This window comes from Hypomesus transpacificus, chromosome 1 (genome assembly GCF_021917145.1).
Source record: "Hypomesus transpacificus isolate Combined female chromosome 1, fHypTra1, whole genome shotgun sequence".
Classification (NCBI taxonomy): Eukaryota; Metazoa; Chordata; class Actinopteri; order Osmeriformes; family Osmeridae; genus Hypomesus; species Hypomesus transpacificus.
Genome location: NC_061060.1, coordinates 4,241,668 through 4,263,546, shown reverse-complemented (window position 1 = coordinate 4,263,546; position 21,879 = coordinate 4,241,668). Strand labels below are relative to the sequence as shown.

The following is a 21,879-nucleotide window of genomic DNA, read 5'->3' as shown; positions in this document are numbered from 1 at the left end:
GGATAAAAGTGTCTGCTAAATGAACAAAGCATTTTATTATTTATTATCATGTAAAAATGCATCAATGTCAGTCATTTTAACTAGAGCTTGGTTATTAGTTTTTGCTTTTTCTGTCTGGAGACAAACTTAATGTCGGGTGTCTCAAGAGTCAAGTTTATTTCAAGTTTATTACGAGAACGCGCTGCTCCATGCATGTTACGAGATGTCATGTTTACATTTTTTTGACAGTACATTCATGCACCTAAACTGATGCAATGTTATACAAATACATCAAAATATTAAATGACATCAGTGTAAACCGTCAATCTTATTTATATAAAAAATTAACTAGTTTTGACTTGACGCCAACAGGGCATGTAATTTTTCTGCTCCGTTAACAGACAGCTGCTAAATACCCTTTACAGCGTGTTTTGGTTAAATGACAGAGTGGTGGCCGTTAGCCATTACCACTGAGCTATTTTTATCCATCAAGCAAGCTTGTGAGTGGTTGGCTTAGACATGTTTTTATTAGTCATTAATGGTGCGCCCAGGGCTCTGGTCTTCCTCACACACGCGCACACAACCATTCACACAAACAGGAGACGCCACCATGCATGCCAGAGAACTGTCCAGCAGCTAAACATCACTATGTGAATGTCATAACGCAGCAATATCCCTCTTTAGTTTTTCACTGTTCTCTCTTTGTTTCCCTCCTCGCTGCTGCTTATCGTCCAAGTATGTGTATTTTGCAAGTTACATCCAATTTGCTTAGCTCATGGAAAAGCAAGTTATGTCACGTTTCTTTTTACATACAAAGAAGACAGAGAAGTCCAGTATGCTAAGAGTTCAGAAAAGTTGCTGCCTACCGAAGCAACACAATGCTAAAACACCTGGAATAAAAAAAATAAGGACTTGAAAGTTTTTGGAGTGTACAGAGAAGTTCTTGCATTTTCAAATCCAAGAATTCTTTGTATTTTTGACTTCCTAGTACATTTAGTGTAATTTGGAATAGGTAGTGTAGCCTTCCTAACCTGCATCTGAAATCAAATACTTAAACTTTGTATTTTTAGCTTGAAGAAGCAAAAACTCACCGTCTTTGCAAGGTGTCTTCAAGGTGCTATGTATTCCTAATGTAGAAATTCAACATACTGCATGTAATGGACCATTCAGACCTTTCTATGCTCAGCACCAGAACTACACACATTCAAAATGCAGAAATATAATACGGACACTCCTTTTATTTGTTGCAGATTGCTTTTTATGTGCAGATACTCCTCCTTGGTTAAAAACGAAAATACAGCTTTAACATAGTTTATGGTACAGTATTTTCAAAGCGTTCCATTTCCAAACTCTACTTCATCTCCCCATGTAGAAAAATCAAGACCAACTACTTCATAGTGTCGTTGGCGTTTGCCGACCTGCTGGTCTCAGTCCTGGTGATGCCGTTTGGTGCCATCGAGCTGATCCATCAGAACTGGATTTACGGAGAGACGTTCTGTCTAGTTCGAACCTCACTGGATGTTCTCCTGACTACCGCCTCTATCATGCACCTCTGCTGCATCGCCCTGGACAGGTGAGCTCGTTCACTCACTGCTGCGTGTTAAATAACTAGTTCACTTTGAAAGCAGATGAAACAGAGCACTTCATCAGAGGTTACTGTTGCTAAGATGGCCACGCTCATTGATAGTGAATGAGTGTCAGTGTCAAGTCTCCTAGATACTTTAAATCCATTCTAATTTGACAGCTGCTAATATAGTCACAGTTTCAGCTGACGGAAGGGCACGACCTATGCAAGGATATTGGAATACAGCCCAAATAGTCTGGAGATCTTTATTCATATCATAGCTGCTGTGTGAGATGTGATGTCTCTTTAGTTTGGGGAATAGCTGCTACCTTTTTCATATCATGTTAATTGACAGGTTTCTAGTCGTGTTTATGACACTTTTGTAATAACCCCTGTCAAAAGCAGCACTTGCAGCAACTCTGCCAAACACTTAAATGTATAAGATACCACTCGCAGGAAACAATGAACACCAGTGAAAATGAAAAACGATGAAACCCTCAGCATCTTTTTCTCTCACATAAAGTGCTTTTTGATGGCAGCTATAATAATTGACCGTCAAGCCGGTATCAAGGGGCTTTTTGCTCTGAGACTGCAGACCTTCTACTCTGATGATAGGCTAGGGCGATAGCACGATAGGCTTTGCTGTGCATTGTAACCCCTGGTGTGCGTGTGCCAATGTGCTTGAGGCCCTGTTGGCAGTTGGTGACTCTTCAAAAGAGAACCACACTATTTTGTTTGTGCTGAATTGGATGATGGGGTTGAGGATGTATGGCTACTCTGATTAGATTTTATATTATAATCGATCACATCTGTTGAAAGGAATACAGTATATTGATATTCTATGAAAAAGGTATGAATAGCTGAAAACTATATTGATTGCCAATCCCGGCCGTACCATGGTAGCGATGTAAAAAAAAAAGACACAATGTCACATGTCACAAATGATACAGTGTCACATGAAACAACTCGTGAAACAAAATGTTGATATTTTAAAGGCACAAATTTACTGGAAGCCGCAAGCTCTGTGAGTTCTTTTGGCTAACATTATCTAGCAATTTTATTATGGTTTGTAGTTTCCAAGGGTTTAACCAAGACCTCTGCTCAAGTATTCATCAATGACTGACATGATACTGTACACATGGATGAGTGGCCCACTGTTGTACTAGTGTTGCCCCCTTTTGATTGGCCGTAGCATAACTGTGGAAAATGTGTAAAAATGTACAATAACACAGCTACTTCATGATGTGATCTTTATTGCATCTAACCAATTACAATGTAAATGTTATGTAGGGATAACAGTGTGTGTCTTTAATTTCCAGGTATTATGCCATTTGCTGTCAGCCCCTTGTCTACGGAAACAAAATGACACCACTGAGAGTGGCTCTGATGATGAGTGGATGTTGGGTGATTCCCGCTGTTATATCCTTCCTGCCTATCATGCAGGGATGGAACAGTATTGGAATAGACCACTTGGTGAGTCATCACAACTATTCTATCCATGTGCATGTGTTTGTTTTTGTCAGCATTTTTACACATACATAGTCTTTCAGACTTTATAATGTAAAATCCACATTGTGGCTTTTAAGATCAATTGCAACGCCTGGAGAATAGCTCAATAGATGATATGAGGGTCTTTCTAAGATGTGTATGTTAAATTTGCAGCAGGACTGTAAACATATCAAGTGGCCTGGGGGGCGATGTAATGAGAAACATGTGAAAGCAGGATTGAGACCAACATGCTTTATTGTTTATTTAGTTTTTACCTAAAACTAATCCAGAATTTCAGGATCCAACAATCCCATTTGGTTTGGCTAATCTGGATGAAGGGGGCGCATACTAAATAAATGTAATCGGCGTCCGTAGTATTGAGGCCAACAATCTAGACTCTAACTTTGTTTTTAAGTTCTATACATTTCAACAGGAGTCAGATTTCAACTCAAAAGCTTTGGAACAAGATTTGCGCTAATTCATGGATCTCTGACATAATGAAAGGATTGTCCAGATGAGTGACATGATTTATGGTTTTCTTTAAACAGGGTTTCTGATGAATTTGAACCTAATATGAACTCTCATAAATCAATGGGAAGTTTCTAATATTGTATTACTGTTGGTACAGCTTGTTCAGCATTATTCAAGGTATTCCTATAGAAAATAAGGATCATTTAGCTGGTAAAGCTAAATTAGGCATGCCATGTGAATTGACCTGTCTGTGAGCTTCCCTGAGCTGAGCGTTATTTGTTGCTATGACATCAGCACTTTTCAGCCGTAGCCCACTTTTTAATTATCAAAAATCAAACTATTCAACATAACATCAGCACTAATCTATTTACTGCAATGCATAACAGAAGAGCAGTTTACAAAATCTCTTGCCTCCATTTTATTGGTCAATGGGGATTACAGTGATATTGATGAGTGGTGCATTTTAGCAAAAATATAACTATTATCAATAATTGCTGGAGCATTTTTTTAAACACTGCTCTTGACCGCATTATGGACATTTAACCACAGAACTCGTGTTCTTAGTATACATTGATACACAAGATTAACGAGAAGACAGCAGTACAATTTACAATACTTTAATGTTTACAAACATTGAGAAGTGTCTTTTTTATACACCTCCTGTAGCACTTCTTTAGCAACTTCTGCATTTTTGCATCTCGGAAACAGTTGAATGCCAACAGTCACTGTACTTTGGACGCAAACAGATGTTTTTTTTGGGCCTTTCTTCCTGCTATTCTTTTTATCACAAGTTAGTCACATCCATAGTAACAATAGTTTTGTCAGAACAGAGGGAATACAGTGTCGATGCACAACGTTTGTCTGTCTACAGAGTAACAATTCATCCCAGCAGTCGGCTTGCTGCGTCACTGTCATTTTATACAGCGTCAGTCACACAAACACTGCTGCTGGTCTAGAAAAATTGTGATAATAGAAGAAATGTATTTATTATCCAAGTGTGCGTCTTCGTCATTTCCTACATTGCCTCCAGCCTCCAGCTTTGGTTCTGTTTTACGGTGCTCCATCTGTCAGATTAACATTGCACATTATGCAGCTCAGTTCCGTTATTTAATAATGTAAAACTGCATCCTCGGGTAGTAACAATCTCTCGCGTTTTCTAAAAGCCGAACCATCCTGCAAAAGACGGATGCTCGCATGGGCTCATGGGCTGCATGTTCACTCTAATAAATACTTACATGCTTGAACTAATACTTGTCTGGCAAAAACAATATGTTCATAACAAAAGTAAATGATGTGGATTGTTGAGACCAAAAATCTAAATAGCCACACAGCCTCCTGTTCTGTTCACACATTACTGATGATTACTGTAAAGAGTTCCCTATAGTCTGCCAACACAACTATGCTAAAGTTTGTGCAAAGAGAAAAGTCTAGTTATTTTAATGGCCTATTAGATACTATTTTGGACAAGGAGTAAACAACATGTCTGCTAAGTTGGTCTATGTGGAGAGGAGCCAGAGCGAGGCATGACTGATGCTGCTTTCTGCCTCTGGCTAACACTGATGGGTTTTGCTTAATTAAAGAAGAATAAAGGGATTATGTATTTATTGATTGATTCATTTTCCACCTTCAGCGCCTGTGGATTGTGGCCAAAGAAGCTGGGGGGAATGCCAGTGGTAGCTAATGATTAATGATCATTTAGTCGGAATCCCTTTGCTGTACAGTTTATCGATACTCTTACATTTTCCAGGATTAAAATGGATTGTAGTCCCGACAAGCAATGGTACTGGAAAGAACTGGAACTACACGTTTGCCACCTATGTGTGTACACGAGTGCTTGTCTGTATTTTCGCTGTGTCTGACACATTTTCAACCTCCCCTTCTGCAGATAGAGGCGAGGCAACAAAGCAGCGAGGGCAGTAACTCAACGCTGTGCGTCTTCATGGTCAACAAACCGTACGCCCTCACCTGCTCTCTGGTAGCCTTTTACATCCCGCTGGGCCTCATGGTCTTGGCCTACCAGCGCATATATGTCACTGCTCGTGCTCATGCACGCCAGATCAGCATGCTCCAGAGGGCGGGGGGTGCCAATGCCTCGGACAGCGCTGACAACCAGCGCAACCATCGCATGCGGACGGAAACCAAGGCAGCCAAGACTCTTTGTATTATTATGGGCTGTTTCTGCTTGTGCTGGGCACCGTTTTTCATCATCAACGTGGTGGATCCATTCATAGACTACAGCGTGCCAGATAAACTGTGGGCAGCATGTCTGTGGCTGGGATACATCAACTCCATGCTCAATCCCATCCTCTACGCCTTCCTCAACAAGTCCTTCAGACGTGCCTTCCTCATCATTCTCTGCTGTGGCAGGAAGCGATACAGGAGACCCTCCATCTTAGGCCCTGGAACCCCCTGCACTGCTACGCAGGTCAACGGATCCACTCATGTACTCAAGTAGGTGTACTTCTTTCAAAGGCAGTCATTCATTAGACTACATGGGCCCTATTTTGCACACAGCGCAATTTACTTTGTCGACCGACGCATGTATCATTCCTATTTTGCACCCAACGTACAGCAGATTTTTCCCTCCACAGACGCACGTCGGTAAATTAACTTAATGATCTTGCGCTCTGATTGGTTTATTGCACGTAACGCCCAAACCACACCTATGAGTAATGTAGCTACTTCAGACAAACCCATTTTTGATTTGCGTCGGGCGCAGGAGTCATTTATCCTGCCGGTATCATAGCAACAGCGCCCGAGTTCCGCCCACAAAGTTACTTGCGTTTCGCGTTTGACACTTGCGTTTCAGATTGTTAAAATAGGGCCCCATATGTGTTAATAATATTTGTTAGGGTCAGTGTTATCGTAAGATAAAATGTGTTACTTAATAGGTAATAAGGCTCTTAAAAAATGTGTATTAACATTAATTTGTTAATAAGACGTAATAACTTACTAAGGCCTTATTACCTGTTAACTGATGCTTATTAGAAGCACCTGGATCAAAAGTATTACCACCGTTTTTTTTATGACCCATGTTGGGTTAATAGAACTATGCAGTATGCAATATACTCACTGTTACACTTCCCACCTTAGTCTTGGATCCTACTGACAGGCAAGACTTATGACTGAACACAGCCAACACCTCTACCTTTTACTCCATTGTTTGTTTTCCCATGAGAGCAAGAAAAGGGCCAGCAGTTAAATGAGGTCAGATCACATTGTTGACTGCACTTAAGTCATGCACACATGCATACAGGTGCTTGGAAACAATCACAAAATCTAATAGTCTGACTACAACACAAATTACCTTAAGCATTTTCCCAATCTATGTATTATTCATTGGTTCTTCAAGAGGATTTTGGAGGCATGACTTGCTTGTTTCATGGCTGTAGTGTAAAGTGTGAGTACAGAAGTTAAGCGTTACAGGATGCTTTCCCTCTCTTTAATGACTTCCTCTGCTTTGGCTCAAAGACAGCAGCAGTGGTTCTGCTGGCCTGTTCGTCTCTTACACTCAAAGTTGTGTGTTCTGGAGATGACAATCTCTCACACTCTCACTTCTCTCTGAACTGAGGCTTTCTGCCATAGAGAATAATATAATATGTATACGCTCTGATATGTGCAGTGTATGTGTTGCACAGCTGTGGTGTTATATATAATAGCCCTATGGTGTTATATATAAGAGCCGTGTGGTGTTATATATAAGAGCCCTATGGGTCATTACTGTAGATATATAATGGCCAGATACACACATTGTCTCACAACGTTTGGCACAAAGTTCGATATTATATTACAGAATACATTCATTTGGATTTACAGTACCAGAAATTCAGACATATTGTAATGTACTTGCACTTGAAACAAGACAACTTGTTTTTTATAGTTTGATGCCTGTGTATTTTAAGTTTTAAAATAAATTAAAGACATACCAGAAAGTTACCAGATATCACAATTATGTTTTTTAGTTTGTTTCCATGACCTTAATGAAATTGCAAGTCATGCATCAACTAACTCAAACTCATCAAAATAAGAAATGTAATTCATAATTGATGGATTTATTTTTTCAATCATTTATTATGGCATGGTAGCAGTTTTTTTTTATAACTGTTTTTTATGCATGGCTTGTTAGTGACATTTAGCGTGATTCCCCCTGGATGACGTCAAGATTAAGTAACTACTGCTGGAGAAAAAGTTTAAATAAAAACAAGTCACCTTACAGCACTTAGACAAAACTACCTGGGGTGGTCTTAATTGAGAATTCTGGATTCTTATGCCCTCATTTAATGTTTAGTTTGCACTATTATAAATTACACACATTCCAGGAAAATATTTCAAAACATTACTTTTATAAGAACATGATTGCATTCGTCACTGACAAATTTGTGTCTTAACAAGAAACAGTGAGTGTGAAGCTGTGGCTGACAGCTTTGGTTGACTTATGAACTTGCCCTCCCATTTCTGCCAGAGGTTGTCATTTGCCTTAACCAAATAGTACACGAAACAGCACAATATTCAGGATAGTATAAATGGCTCGATTATGTTGACGTTGCATCAAATGAGAGTGGAGGATCATGAGTTTGACAGGTTATATGTGTGGTACAGTACCAAATCCAAGTTTTATATGTTAACTTTTCTGTTATGCTAATTCCTCTCTTCCTCTGTAGACTTTCGTAAAAAAAACTAACATATGTAACCTAAACTTGTATTAAAATAAAATTTATGAAGGACCCCCCCACACACACATACACAATTATCAGAGTTCTGTGTCCCTTGGAACATCTGCAGTAACATAAATCCTGGAACTGTTTCCAAATGGCAGAGCTGTCAGCATGTTCGTCCGGACCATAAACACAAAGATGCTGGGATGTGCAAACAGCTGCTGCTGGAGACTCTTTGGTGCTCTGTCATCAGGCGGAAAAGGGGCTGGCAAAAGGAGTTGGAGGTAGGGTAGAGGTTAGGCTGTGAGACATTTCACGATCAGGACGTGTCAAAAAGGAGATGTATTGGTACACAAGAGGTATATTGTCATTCAATTTCACTTAACAGTAAGATAAGAACAAAATGTTGCTTCAGTAGGCTCAGGATAGTGCAGGGATGTGCTTACATGAATGGGTATATACTCTATGTATCAAAACCTATGTCTAAAATATATATTACATTACAATATAGTATAGACAATTTGCATACCTTTTGTCTGGGATTACCACTGGCTCAGACACGTTCACAGCACTTTGCTAATATACCTGTCATCTCTGCCGTTGACGTCCCTGCTCCTTTGTGCATCAAAACAACAACAAAAAGCTTGCTAGCTTTTCTAACGAATGCTGTTTTCAGGATCTTATAGTTCAGCTCATAAACTCATCATCAGCTCATAGAACCAACACACTTTATTTGTTTGAAATGTTCGATCGTTGTGGTACCAACACTGGCCAACCCTAACTATAGACTAACCCTAACCTGTCTGACTATTCTGTCATGTGGATGTCACCTTGCTGTCAGTCTGGTTGGTGTGTCCTGGCCTTAAGTGTATTTATTTGTGAGGAGGGCAAGAGCAGTAATTCCGCTGTGGTGCTACATGCACTATTCTTACTGGAGTCGGGAGTCAGTGTGAATGTTACTGTAAGTCCCGAATGCCACAGTCCCAATAGAAGTTCCCCCTAAAGCTAATACGGATGATATATTGGCTAATAATAGTCTGTCAGCCAACAAAGCCAACTCTGTTCCAGTATGCATCTCCCATGCCTCCCTGGCTTGACTAAGCTCCCATTCGTCTGCAGTCTGTGTCTGCCATGACAGCTCCCGCCATGAAATTCAACATTACTAACTGCACACACACACACATCTTAGAAGGGCTGGTGGATGGTGCAAAGCTTAGAAGCAGTCTGTCTCGAGAGTTCAGGGGGGCATTGACTAGGAGGTCACACTGGAATTCTATCTGGGTGATATTTCTTATGACAATACCATACCACTCATTATTCATAAATAATACAAAGAAAATAGCGTGAACTGTATCATACACTGTAATGTCTACCCTTCTCTTTTCGAATTTCTCTCTCCTCCGCTTTGACATCGACCGGACATATTGCTCAACGACTTTACTTATTGTGTTCGAAAAATAGCTTCTGCTGTCTGTATACAGTACTTCCTGTTCTCATTTTGTCTGGCTGAGATGTTTGGTTCTGCTATAATAGCCTTGAAAAAATCCAATACAATGTTTGTTTGTGTGTGTGCGTCTGGAGTGTATTGTTTGCAGAAAATAAACAATGTCTACAAAGCAACTACAAAACAGGAAAGCTCAGATCAGGAAAAATGGCCAGATGCTGGTATGAATGTGGCAACTGCACAGCAACAGCATAGGGAATCTAAATTAATTATGTACGCCAACTAAACAATTATTACTAAACTCGAAACTTGAAACAACTGCTGTAAAAATTGCTGTATCTGGGTGCATCAACATTATTACATGTTTTTAGTGAATACACTTGCAGCTTTACTGATCAATATTTTAGAAAACGTATTATTTTTACTGTACTTTGTCATCCATCAATACAAGTTAGACACCAAGCATCAAGTTCAGCACACTGTAGTGTAGCTTCTTATACCTTTGTTGATCAGAGACATTTTAGCTTCCATTCAAAGATCTGGGCTGTAAGAGTTAATGTACAGTAGCAGTCATGAGTGCATAGTCCTCAAAGTACATCCATAAACAGTACCAGCCATAAACACAGTCAGTATCGGACTTTAAGATAACACACTAGAGAACAGAATGTTATCACACATGCACACACACACACACTCAAACCTGCATTTCTAAAGATCTTGTTAAAAACAGAGACATCTTCATTATTAGATATTCTCATACATTTGCACTCAGTCATTATTCTACGTGGGTTGCTTCTGTGTAACACATTAATTGGTATGTAGAATGTGGCATCAGTCATGAAAAACAAGTCATGCTGAAGGCCTCACAAGGCTTTGCTTAATTATAACCCCGGCCTCTCAAGCTGACTTCTGTGTCCCTGCTTGCACACTATCCCTGCTCTGATAGACACTGTTCAATCAGATACCTTTTTTCCCTTTCCCCCCCACTCTCTGTTCTCTCTCGTCTCCCTGCTGTCTGGACCTCTGCTGCCCCCTGTTCCCTACTGGTCATCAGTGGATGCTCGTCTTTCTCCAAACTACTTCTCTGGTTCTGCAACACTAGGCCTGTTCCCGTCTAGTGCTGTTGAAGGACTTCTCAAGTGAGTCTCCTTCACCTGCTTTACCCTCACTCTCCGCCATTCCCATAGGAAGCATTTCTGTGAAGGACATCTACTGTGTATGCACGCATGTGCTGCATGGATGTGTGAGTTGGTTTTTCTACCTGTGTGCGTGTGCGCTTGCTCACATGAAGGTGTGTTTTAAAGAGGTGCTGTTCTGAGGGACGGTATCTTTTTAGACTGAATGGCTGAAAATGGCAGCATTGGGTGAAACTTCTTTTCAAAGTTGTACTTTTTGACAATTACTTGGGCTTTCGACTTTCATCGTGTAAACACTGCCTGGAGAAGATTCAACCCCAGTTCAAGATCTTGTGTGGTGCAGATTGCAGCGCCATTTCCAGAGCTGTAAGCATCATGGTTGTCATAGCTCTTTGAATGGTACTGCCATATGTGCTCAGCTGCCAACGTCATCTCAACAACACAGCACACAAAACGTCCTTGCAAACTAACATTGTGTCATCTGCATCCAAAAACATCCAAGGGTCCAATAACTCGTAGTTTCAGAAGCTTTCAAAGATTTAGCCGCACAGAGAATGTTTGGCCATGAACAAGTTGACGGCCCTATCTTGGTACAGCAGACTGCCTCTTGCTATATATAGGATGTGTACTACTTTATACTACATAAATCAACACAGTATTTTCAACCAGTGTGGTATAACGAGCAGTACATCTGAAAGCTAGAGTCAACTGCGTTGTTCCACACAGATTTGATCGTCAGTCTTCCATTTCTTCTCATCCCAGTTTCATGAGGGCAGTCTGTGGAAATAGCTATAGCCAAAGCTATGGGCTATACCCTTACTCTCATTTTTTTATCTTACACTTTTTTCTGTCTGACCTAAATGACAATGCCGTTCACGCACCATTTGATGAGTTATGCAGTCATTTTGCATGCCGACAGCTCTATCACAACATGTGGGAGGGATGTATTATGTGACATTATCCTTCACTGATCTTCATGTAGAGCTGCTAAGATTAAATGTGCACCAATCTAATCCAAGAGCCGTTTCAGCCCCAAGGAAGGAAGGGATGATTTTATTTAAGTTCAGATAGATTTCATCTCTTACTCACAATCATTATTATCTCCCAATAGAACTTAGCAGTACAGGCACAGGATTTCTGGGGATTTTTATCCTTACATTTCTGAAACGAGTCTATACAAAATGCATTTAAAAAGGACTGTAAAGTATAACAATGACTGCTGATCCAGCTCTGTCAAAGTTGTTATTTTTTAACCACAGTCCATATGTATAATTTTTTAACCACAGTCCATGTGTAGAGTCGCTGATTTGATCGGATAGTGAATAGATAATGTATTTTTATCTTATTTTTTTACCTATTTTACAATATTGCAGTGTTTTAGTTTTTGGCTAGCACTTTGTAGCTTTAAAACTGCTTTGAACATTCTGTTTGCTGTCACAGACCTCTAATGCCTTACTGATGTCACGGATTAGTTCCATTTGCATTTTGATTTGTATTTGACATTTAAAGAACTCCTATTTTTATACAGAATTACAGCACTTTCTTGTAGCCCTGCCTGTCGTGAAAAATAACTAGTGAGACAAAAAAAAAAGCTTTATTAGCTCCAATGTGCTGCCAGTTGGTGGTTTTAAATTTCAAGAAATTGTACAGGAAACTCCACTAACCAATTTTACTACAATGTTACTTCTAGGGGCCACTACCAGAATGCTGGCATTCTGCCATTTGCTGTGTATTGCTGAGTTAAGCACTGCAATGTGGGAGCAATTTTGGGTTCAGCTCCATTTAAAAGCTCTAGCAAATTTCCTTTTTAAAGTCCTGGAACATCAGAGGGTGTTCAGATGGTTTTTGACAAGGTAAATGTGCATGGACAATTTCTCAGCAGGAATTGCTTTCAGTGTGCTTGTTCGTTATGGTTTTTGGCTAATTATTGAGTTAAAGAACTCTTGCGTTAAATTCCAGACACATCTACATGACTAACACATACACACACACACACATGCACTTGATGTGCGGACACAGGGTGGACGTTGTCAAAAGAAAAGAAAAATTGTGTCAACTTACAACAATGGATTTTGAATTTCAGTTTTAAAATATAATGTCAAAGAGAACAATATTTTATTGTAGCATTTGGAATGCAGAAATATGACATATTTGGTCAGAAAAATACTTTTTCAAGGCATTGTATACAACAGTTACCTCTTCAAATATGGTGAAACCCTGTAAAAATTGTCTGCTTGTCTGATCATATGATAAAAGAACACCTGCTTAAGTCGTCTCATATTCCACGTCTGACATAACTGACATAGTATAAATCCAGTGTCTTCAGGAAAAAAATTGTCTGTGTTCTCACCAAACCTCTCATGAAACCTGATACAATGCTATGATAAAACACACAATAGTGCAATTTTCTTTGATTCTCATTTCCGTTTTATTCACCTTATGAATTCACAAAGTGGACGAATCTGAAATGTTTTGGGACACATTGAACTATATTTTCCTTTACTGTGTAATGTTGTAATAGTCTTCTTACTTCTCAGGTATTCCGCCCTGCACAACGGGAACAATACTGAACCAGAGAAACCTTCTCTACAAAACGACACTGAGTCACAGGAGTCCTGCTTCTGACAGCGACTGACTACAATTCTCCTAGAACAAGATAATGCTTCAGGATCAAAACTTCAGACTGCCTGCACTTATTTTCCAGGTCTGCCAGTTGTGGGAATGAAAGGCTATGGCACAGCAAGCTGAAGATCATCTGGATTGTAATCCAAAACAGCAAAAACAGATTTTAGTATTGGCTTTGTCAGAATAGTTGAGTCAAAAAAAGCTACTTGATATTGTATTATCATTTACTTCTTTGAACCTCTCCTTTACATTACTTTGAGGGAGTAACTACTTTCTTAATTGTTCCCTATAGTTCCCTTTTTCCCCCTTCGGAAAGCAAATTCTAATGGTGATGAAATTTATAACAATGTCACTAAGTAATCCTTTCAATAGGGTATACTGATCAAGGTTGTAAAGCTCCACAACATTAATGCACTTACTCTATTGACATGGAAGTGTTTGTTTGAAATGTTGACGTGGATTTATTTTCTTTTTTTTATTCCAGCACATTGCCCTGTCCTCTATACCTAGCAGAATACCCTGTAACTCATTTTTGAGGTTTTGCACAACTTTCAAAAGCAGAATGTTGAAGGTAATTTATTTCTTTTTAATTATTTTGTGTCGTTATAATCAGTCATTGCCCAATATTGGAGGTCAATATAAGCTTCAACACACTAATTGAACAATTCCATGACCATCACTTCGTTCTGACTAGTAAAAAAATCAGTTGTCACCAGTTCATTCATATTAAAATTGGGCATTATATTATGCCTATCACTGATATTGTGCTTCCATTGTGTGTGTGGTTGGAAATGATCTCATGTAGGATTGTGCGATGTATTTGTGTGAATAGTGGACCATGTGTGAACACTGCCTATGTCACACCAACAATGTCACACATTTGATCATTTATGCTTTGGGTAAATGTTATATTGCTTGGGTAAGGATGTGTCTTGTCCAAAGTTGCATCCCATTTGTTCTTAAAACATCTCTTGCCTTGATAACCATGTGCCAGAATGTAGTATAAAGGCGTTTCTCAGCCATTTATATTTATGAATATGTATTATAGATCTTCTTTAAATGTGGGTCACAGCACATTAGGCCAGATCCTACCTATACAGTACTCCGTCAATGTAAACAATGGCTTTTTCTCATTAAGTGTTTTTTTGGGCATACTCTGAACAAAACATCTTATGATTTCATAAGAAGCCCAAAAGGATTCTTATCATTCCAGTATGTAAAAAAAGCATGATTTTGACACTTAATGATGGTGCTTCCTTCAGTGTTAACCCAATTGATCAAGAGTACTTTTGTACCTAAAGAAAGTATTTATAACTACATGATCATAAAAGTGCTATCATGTACACACCTTTCCCAATTTTGTGTCAGATATGGCTAGTTCAGTCAAGAAACTAATGTATTAGATTGAGCATTTATTGATAACCATGACATGGACATAGATCTGACTTTGGCGGAGTGGATGATCTAAGGGAAGCACTCCCTGCCTCCTCGATGCTACGCATGCATACATGAAATATGAGGCAGGAAGCAATAGAGATTTAATCCCCCTGAACGATAGAACATACTGACAGCATGGGGGAGAAGGGGATGGTGGAGGGTGGCAGCAGCACTGATCATACAGAAACCGGGGTTGAATGTGTGCGTATCCGCGCTGCTTTTTAATGCCTCCTTATCGGACGTAGTCCAATGGGCTTGTGCTGGCTAACACAGGTGTAGTAATTAGTGGATGACGCGCGTTGCCCGAGTCCCATGCCTGAACTAGCTCCGCTCATGAATGGTGGGACAAAGTTCTTTAAGTTAAAACAGTTTTTTCCCTTGGATGGTTGCAAACATTACGAAGCCAATAGCTTTAATGCTCTCATCCTCACCCAACCAGCACACATGGGGGGGGGGGGGGGGGGGCATTAGTTTTTCCTATTACAAATAATGTCTTTGCAGACCTATAAACCAATTAGTGCTTGCTTAAAAATACATTACACAATTTTCATATTCTGAAACTAGGAGATGCTACAAAACTATGCAAAACATCTCCAAAATATTAATGTTCCTGGAATGTTGTCTGCACAAAATTAAACCATGACAGAAACCTTAGTTTGGAAATGGGGAAACAGAATGAGATAATAATAATAATAAATAAAACAAAAAAAATCAACATTTACATTATAATTGTCCCACAATGTTGTGGCACAAAGTATTAAGAAGATGTTTCCCCATTGAATTGGGTATGATCTTTTGGTTTGACTTGTAATATGCAGCATTGTAATGAAGATGGAAACTGGAAGAAAACAACAATGTCAAAACAGTTGTTTCTCCTGGATCTTCCCTTAGATGTGATAGGAAAATAAGAGAGAGGAATAGAAACCAGCACGGACGTGGTTCACACTTACAGCCAACATAGGACATAATAGTTTAATACTAGTTTGCTACACCTTAATGACCTGCAGTAATTTAGTCAACAAAGTATTCCATGCTGTCCTAATGTCATTCAGATGAGATTCTGGCCCATGACTGGATATTCATAGAGAGATCCTGGGTCATAGAATTCATTACAATTTTTTTTGCTAAATACTAAGCATGACTCATTGTATTATTTGGGTTGATTGATGACAAAAAGATCCATTTTAAATTGAAAGTGAAGGTAGCTAAGTATGTAAAATGAACAACGTTGACAGGACTATTGACCTATTAGTAAAATGTGCTTTCTTCTCTGAAGGCAAACATCTCAGGCCACACCTAATTTCTGTGAAATCTCCGCCTCTCTCCACACATGCAACTTGCCTTGGAGAGTTTATTACAGTACAAATGTGATTTATGAATTGCAGACTACATGAAAGACAATCAGATAACAATGAAGAAACACTGTTATGAAGAGGCATTTGTCGACACTCTTTTTCACTCATGCACAATTGCACACCCACACACAGACACAAAACATGCGCACACACACACACACAAAACATGCACACACAAACAGCGTTGGTCCATAAAAAGCCTATTTATAGAATGGTTTAGTACAAAAATTATATATATTTTCCTACAATAGACAGAAAAATGTACTTGGAGTGCATCAATGCTCTTATTTTCACCTATATGAGACCTTTTATTGTCGTTTCCACGTTACCTTACTTTCCAACTCTGACCTCTCATTACTGAAGCACTAGCACTTTTTTAACTTTGAAGATTAGTCCATGTCATTTTCAATACATAATGATGATTCTTTTCCCTTCTTTTCCATTTTTAGGATTACTTCCTCAACATAAAATCATAAAAATATTCAGTACGATGCCATAAATCAATTTACCTTTTTAATTGTATGTGATTGTATTATTATTTACAGTACAATTACTTAATTCAGTTATTAATTTTAATGTTCCACACAGCTTCTTAGGCCTACATACAAGCCATGCAAACTAACATGTTGTGGATGAAACTATCTTGAAAGTGAATCAGTCTTTTGGTCTTTTTGGTGCATAAAAAATATGTGACGCCTGTTCTCCTAGGATTATAAATCGTATACAATGGTATATTCTTCTGCAACGTTTTTGTAATATGAATCTGTGCCTCTTCAGTGGTCTTAATTGAATAATTGTGTAAACTAATTTATTTTCTTCTAATCTTTTGGTAGCATCACCCCTCCAGCAAAGTATCAAGATGAAGGATGATTGTTTATAAATGATCAAAAATGATAAGTCTCATACTGTAAAGCAGTTACCAGTGCTCCCCTTTCCATATTCATTCCCTTAGCTTAGTAAACATGCTTTTGCTAGACTTAGATCACACCACCGTGCAACAGTACACATTCCAACTGTCACCTTTGCAGCACAATCAAATGTATAGACAAAAATGTGTTTTCAAAGGGTTACAGTAAATGAGTAAAACTGAAGTTACATCATGTAGCACAAACACTATAAATTTGCTAAATGCACACGATACAGAAGCACCTAGTTACAACACAGAAGCACAATCAACAAATATTCTTAGAACTTGTTGATGGGGATTTTCCAATTCTGCATAAACTTAAATCCATGACATTTCATAGTAAACTTGCTCAGTATAATACTGTACAGTATGGCATTCACTTCTCTTTCCAGATTTCAGCAAAAATGAAAGTTTGAATTCAGTCTAAACTTTGCCTCCTAAACCTTTTTAATAAATTGGATCCTATTGAGTTGTAGTCAGACCATACCTGTCGTTTTGACTTCACCTGGGCTGTCAACCCTGCATTGTTTAATTCTCCTGACACATGAGCTCAGTTTTCAGTGGAAATGTGTAACAATACACAGCATAAATCACAACCCAACAAACCATTAAAAACTTTTGTAAACTCCTCAGTATTTACTGTATTCTAAAATGAGTAAGATATGCATGCATCTTGTCATGTAAAAAAATGCTTTTTATTCAGGGAGCCATGTGTATTAAATTTTCTGTTGCTATGTGACAGCTCTGACGAATGAATAAATATAAAGAAATATTGATAAGCCTGAGTCTCAGCTTTACTTTGTTATAAACAAATATTCAAATAAAAAATATGTGATGAATCAAGATAGCCATGTCATTCAAACATGCACAAAGGATTACGATTCAGATCCTTTTTTTTTTTTTTACACTTCATGTTCATTCAGTTTTAAAGGCAAAGTCAATAAATGGGAACCAACAAAAGCCAGCATCTCAAGGTCTTGTTGAATATCATTTGGCACACTGTGGCAAAAACTGTAATGAGGTACAGTACAAAAATACTTTGACTTGTGCTTATCTTGGTTACATACAAAAGGAACAGGTCCCACATGTGGAGACCCTCATACCCCCCTGTTCTTGTCGTCATGGTTCAACAATAATGCTGGTCATTGACTGAGACAGCAGGTACTAATTTATCCTCGTACAAACAGGTATACTGTGTGCGTCATTTCTTAAACCTCTCCCAATTGTATTTACTGTAGACTTGCTCTAGACTTCACTTGACTAACAGTGTAAACAAACCAGGAGGTAGACTAAAGAACTTTCGCCTCACCACATTGTGTTATTTTATATGCTTAAAACATTACTGTAGCATGATATAGCTATTCAGTCAATTTAGAACCTTTAAGACCTTTGATTTAAGAAACATTATTTCTTACTGAATTCTGACGACAATGACAGAATAGACATTACACAAAACACTAGACAAGATGAATACATTTCTAACCTAACACATTTATACGTCATTACATCATAAATGTCCAATTTGATGACAATTCAAACACAGCTCTCTCATGGAGGTCTTCATGGCACCAGCTGTATTGTTGTGGGATGAGGGAACTAAAGATGTTGACCATCTGGTTCAGTTATGTTGCTTGCAGACAGCTGGATGATAGATATGTTACCACACATCCTGACTCCCAGCTAGACCAAGGCATGACAGACATTATATGAGGGGTGGCCGTGTTTAGCTTGAAGGGGACTCTCGGGTTTGTTCAGTGACAACATGAAGGTTAAAAGCTTAACTGCCTCAAAACAGTGAAACAAATCACGACACACTATCTTGGATATTGTCCCTGGTAGATATGTTACCAGTCAGCTTGGGCATGATTAGATTCAGGATGGATCGGTTTCCAATAAGCAATTACATTTGACTGAGGCCAGTTGGAAATAGATTTTCACTAATGCTAGCACTAACACTGATTCTTTTGAACTTAAATGTTTACACTTTATAATTATTTCTGGTATTGATATGAACCCAAAGAGAAAGGGTCATGTATGTGTGATAGAGTAATACAATTTATTTCCAAAGATTTCCCAATTAGGTATGTTCATGTTCATGTCAGCCGACAGTCACACCTCTGGTTCAGATCACAATTCACTCTGATTACAAAAGCAGAGGCTTTGTAGAACCTGAACTGTAACAAAGTACAGCATAACTCAAGTACCATCCAGTGAAGGAGGGAAATAATGAATGGGTTAAGATTGCTAAAAAGCTGTGTAATAACTAGTTCACCACAGTCATATTCTGACAGTATGGTAGGGGAATCATGACATTGCAATTAGTATTCACATACAAATGCTGATTCTTTCTCAGCAGACTGTTAATTAAATGACACACACCTACAGCAGGTAGTTGTGTGAAATGACAATGAACTCAACAAAATCTTACATGGCAAAACATTTTCCTTTCTTATTAACTAGTTCTCTCAATATAGTCCTAAGCCTCATATGTAAAATTGTTTGAAAGCTGACATTTCAAGAGATTGTAAAACTAAAATATTCTACCTCTATAGCTCTTCTATTTAGTTCCCAGCTCTACTCTATAGTCAATAATGCCTGGACGTCCTTCCTGTTTCATAATTTAGATAGTCACGCCTTTCTCCGTATGTCCCACAGGGTCTCCCAGGGATCAAATAATGAGCACAGGGAGACTTCACTGTGTTTACTCTGTTACTCATCAATGTCAAGGTATCACATTCAATATTGGTTTTCAGAACTGGAGTGCATGAACTGAAGAGTGAGAAAGCTCTGATATTGCTTTGACTTTCAGATTTGACTGACTCTCCCATTGATGTTTCTTCAGAATGAACACTTATTGTGGTCAACCGCTGAAAAAGCATTGGAAAGCCAGAACATGTTAGATTAAGGTTTAGGTTTTTCTTGTTGTTGATGTTTCCATGACGCAAAAATCATATTTTTTAGAACAATACTGACTGTATCACCTCATTTTTGTGATGTCAGAGATCCCCATCTGCCTGCCCGTTTAAGATGATCCTTTCTTATTGCACTGTCTCCGTTTTCTAAATAATTCCACTGGTGTGTCTATTGGGAAATGGTTATAGCAGAGATGTCCTCAAATGTCCCCTGCTGATTTATATCCATGGATGTTTTTACTGATGTGCTCCTTCCCACCTCTATCCTGTTTTATAGAATGAGACAGCCAGAGGAGACTGAGGGGGCAAGGACGAGAGCCAGAGCTCCAATGGGCTGCTGCTGATGACTGTCACAGGCCTGAGCCCCGGGCGGTGTAAAACACATCTGCCAAAGACTATCTGAATCCCTTCTAAAATGGCCACACTCAAACCGTTCGATTTACACAAACGTTCCACAGCACTTACGTGTGCTGTGCAGTTAAAACTCTTCAGTTTTGGCCCGACAAGAAATATGTATGAAAATGTTATACAGTGAAATACGTTCAGATTTGGTATAGTTACTGGTGGGGACAAATAGATGGGTTTTTTGACATTTGGAGGGAAATGTTCTTACCATCCACCCCTAAATCTAGCCCTGTGTAGGAAGCAACAATGAGAGTTGTCTAGACAATTCCAGTGAAGATCAGATCAGGGGTATTGGTTGCACAGATGATTTTTAAGTGGGTCCCCACCAATGCGGAATGCTGGGGATGCTCTACTGATTCTAAACTCTGGATATCTGTGTCTACCATTCATTTGCATTATTTTATTTTGATCTCTACTCTTACTGCATATTTGTATTCCGCCTATGGTCTGCACCTCTCTGTGGCCACGACCGTCTATGGAGGAGGGGATCCCTTACTGAATTGCTCTTCCCAAGGTTTCCTGGTCTTTGAGTGTCTTAGGTTGACTTAGGTGTGGTTCTGTGGGTAGATATTAAGCCATCTGTGACATTGATTGTAAAAAAAAAAAAAAAAAAAAGAAGGCTGTACAAACACATTTGAGTTAGAAGGTATCTGCAAATCATATAAAATTAAGCACTATTCCCTTTATGCTTGTACAATGATAAGAAACACAATAATTAATTGACTGACACCCTGCAGTTTATTCTCTGCATGTCAATAAACCTGTGAATAGTAGTTTATGTAATGCAATTAAATTAATTGATTATTTACAGACAGCATGGTGGTGGTATTATGAAGTACTCCTATAGTATACGTTACATTCAACTCCTTAAAATAAAACCGACCATATGCTACAGAGTTTAGGGAAAACTGTAATCGTGTAACGCCCCCTAGTGGATGTTTCTTATACTGCCAGAACGCAGCATAAGAAACTTTCATTAACGCACAGGAGAGTACAAGTGTCACTTTCCATTAAGGGCAGCCGTCATTAAATAAGGAGATACAGTCCCTCATTCTACAATCTCCTATTGTATTGTATCTATTGTATTGTCCAGCAAGACCACAAGTGGCGGCAGAGGGCGAAAGCACTTTGTGTCTCCACTCGAATCACCGAACTGTCTGACTGGTTGTCAGTCACATCGAGTGGTCAAACCACACTTAGAGGTGCGGGTTATATATTAAATAAAATGTAGCCCAAAGACTTACAATATATGATAACAAGACATATAATTAGTAACAGATTTTAACATAAATAAATATTGAGGACATTTGGGCTAACTATTCAGCCACATTAAATTATTAATATAGCAGCATCTATGGATGACATTTTATGTTTTTATTTTATCGACTACTCTTTGTCTTATGCCTAGAATATGAAATGAATGGCATATCAAAATAAGTCAGTCATTATGCAGTATGTGCAATACAAAACAGGAACTTATGTCAAGTGATTGATGTTTCAT

At 38.7% G+C, this 21,879-nt stretch overlaps 1 protein-coding gene across 1 annotated transcript in view; it reads left to right on the top strand.

Annotated features, from left to right (window-relative positions):
• htr4 (5-hydroxytryptamine receptor 4) overlaps positions 1 to 17,840 on the top strand; it is a 40,379-nt gene extending 22,539 nt beyond the window's left edge. The window contains exons 4-7 of the mRNA XM_047020514.1: positions 1,352 to 1,552; positions 2,863 to 3,016; positions 5,388 to 5,953; positions 13,275 to 17,840. Of these exons, the coding sequence (XP_046876470.1) occupies positions 1,352 to 1,552; positions 2,863 to 3,016; positions 5,388 to 5,953; positions 13,275 to 13,362 (1,009 nt within the window). The 3' untranslated portion in view covers positions 13,363 to 17,840. The remainder of the gene's footprint in view (positions 1 to 1,351; positions 1,553 to 2,862; positions 3,017 to 5,387; positions 5,954 to 13,274) is intronic.
• Positions 17,841 to 21,879: the final 4,039 nt, after the last annotated feature.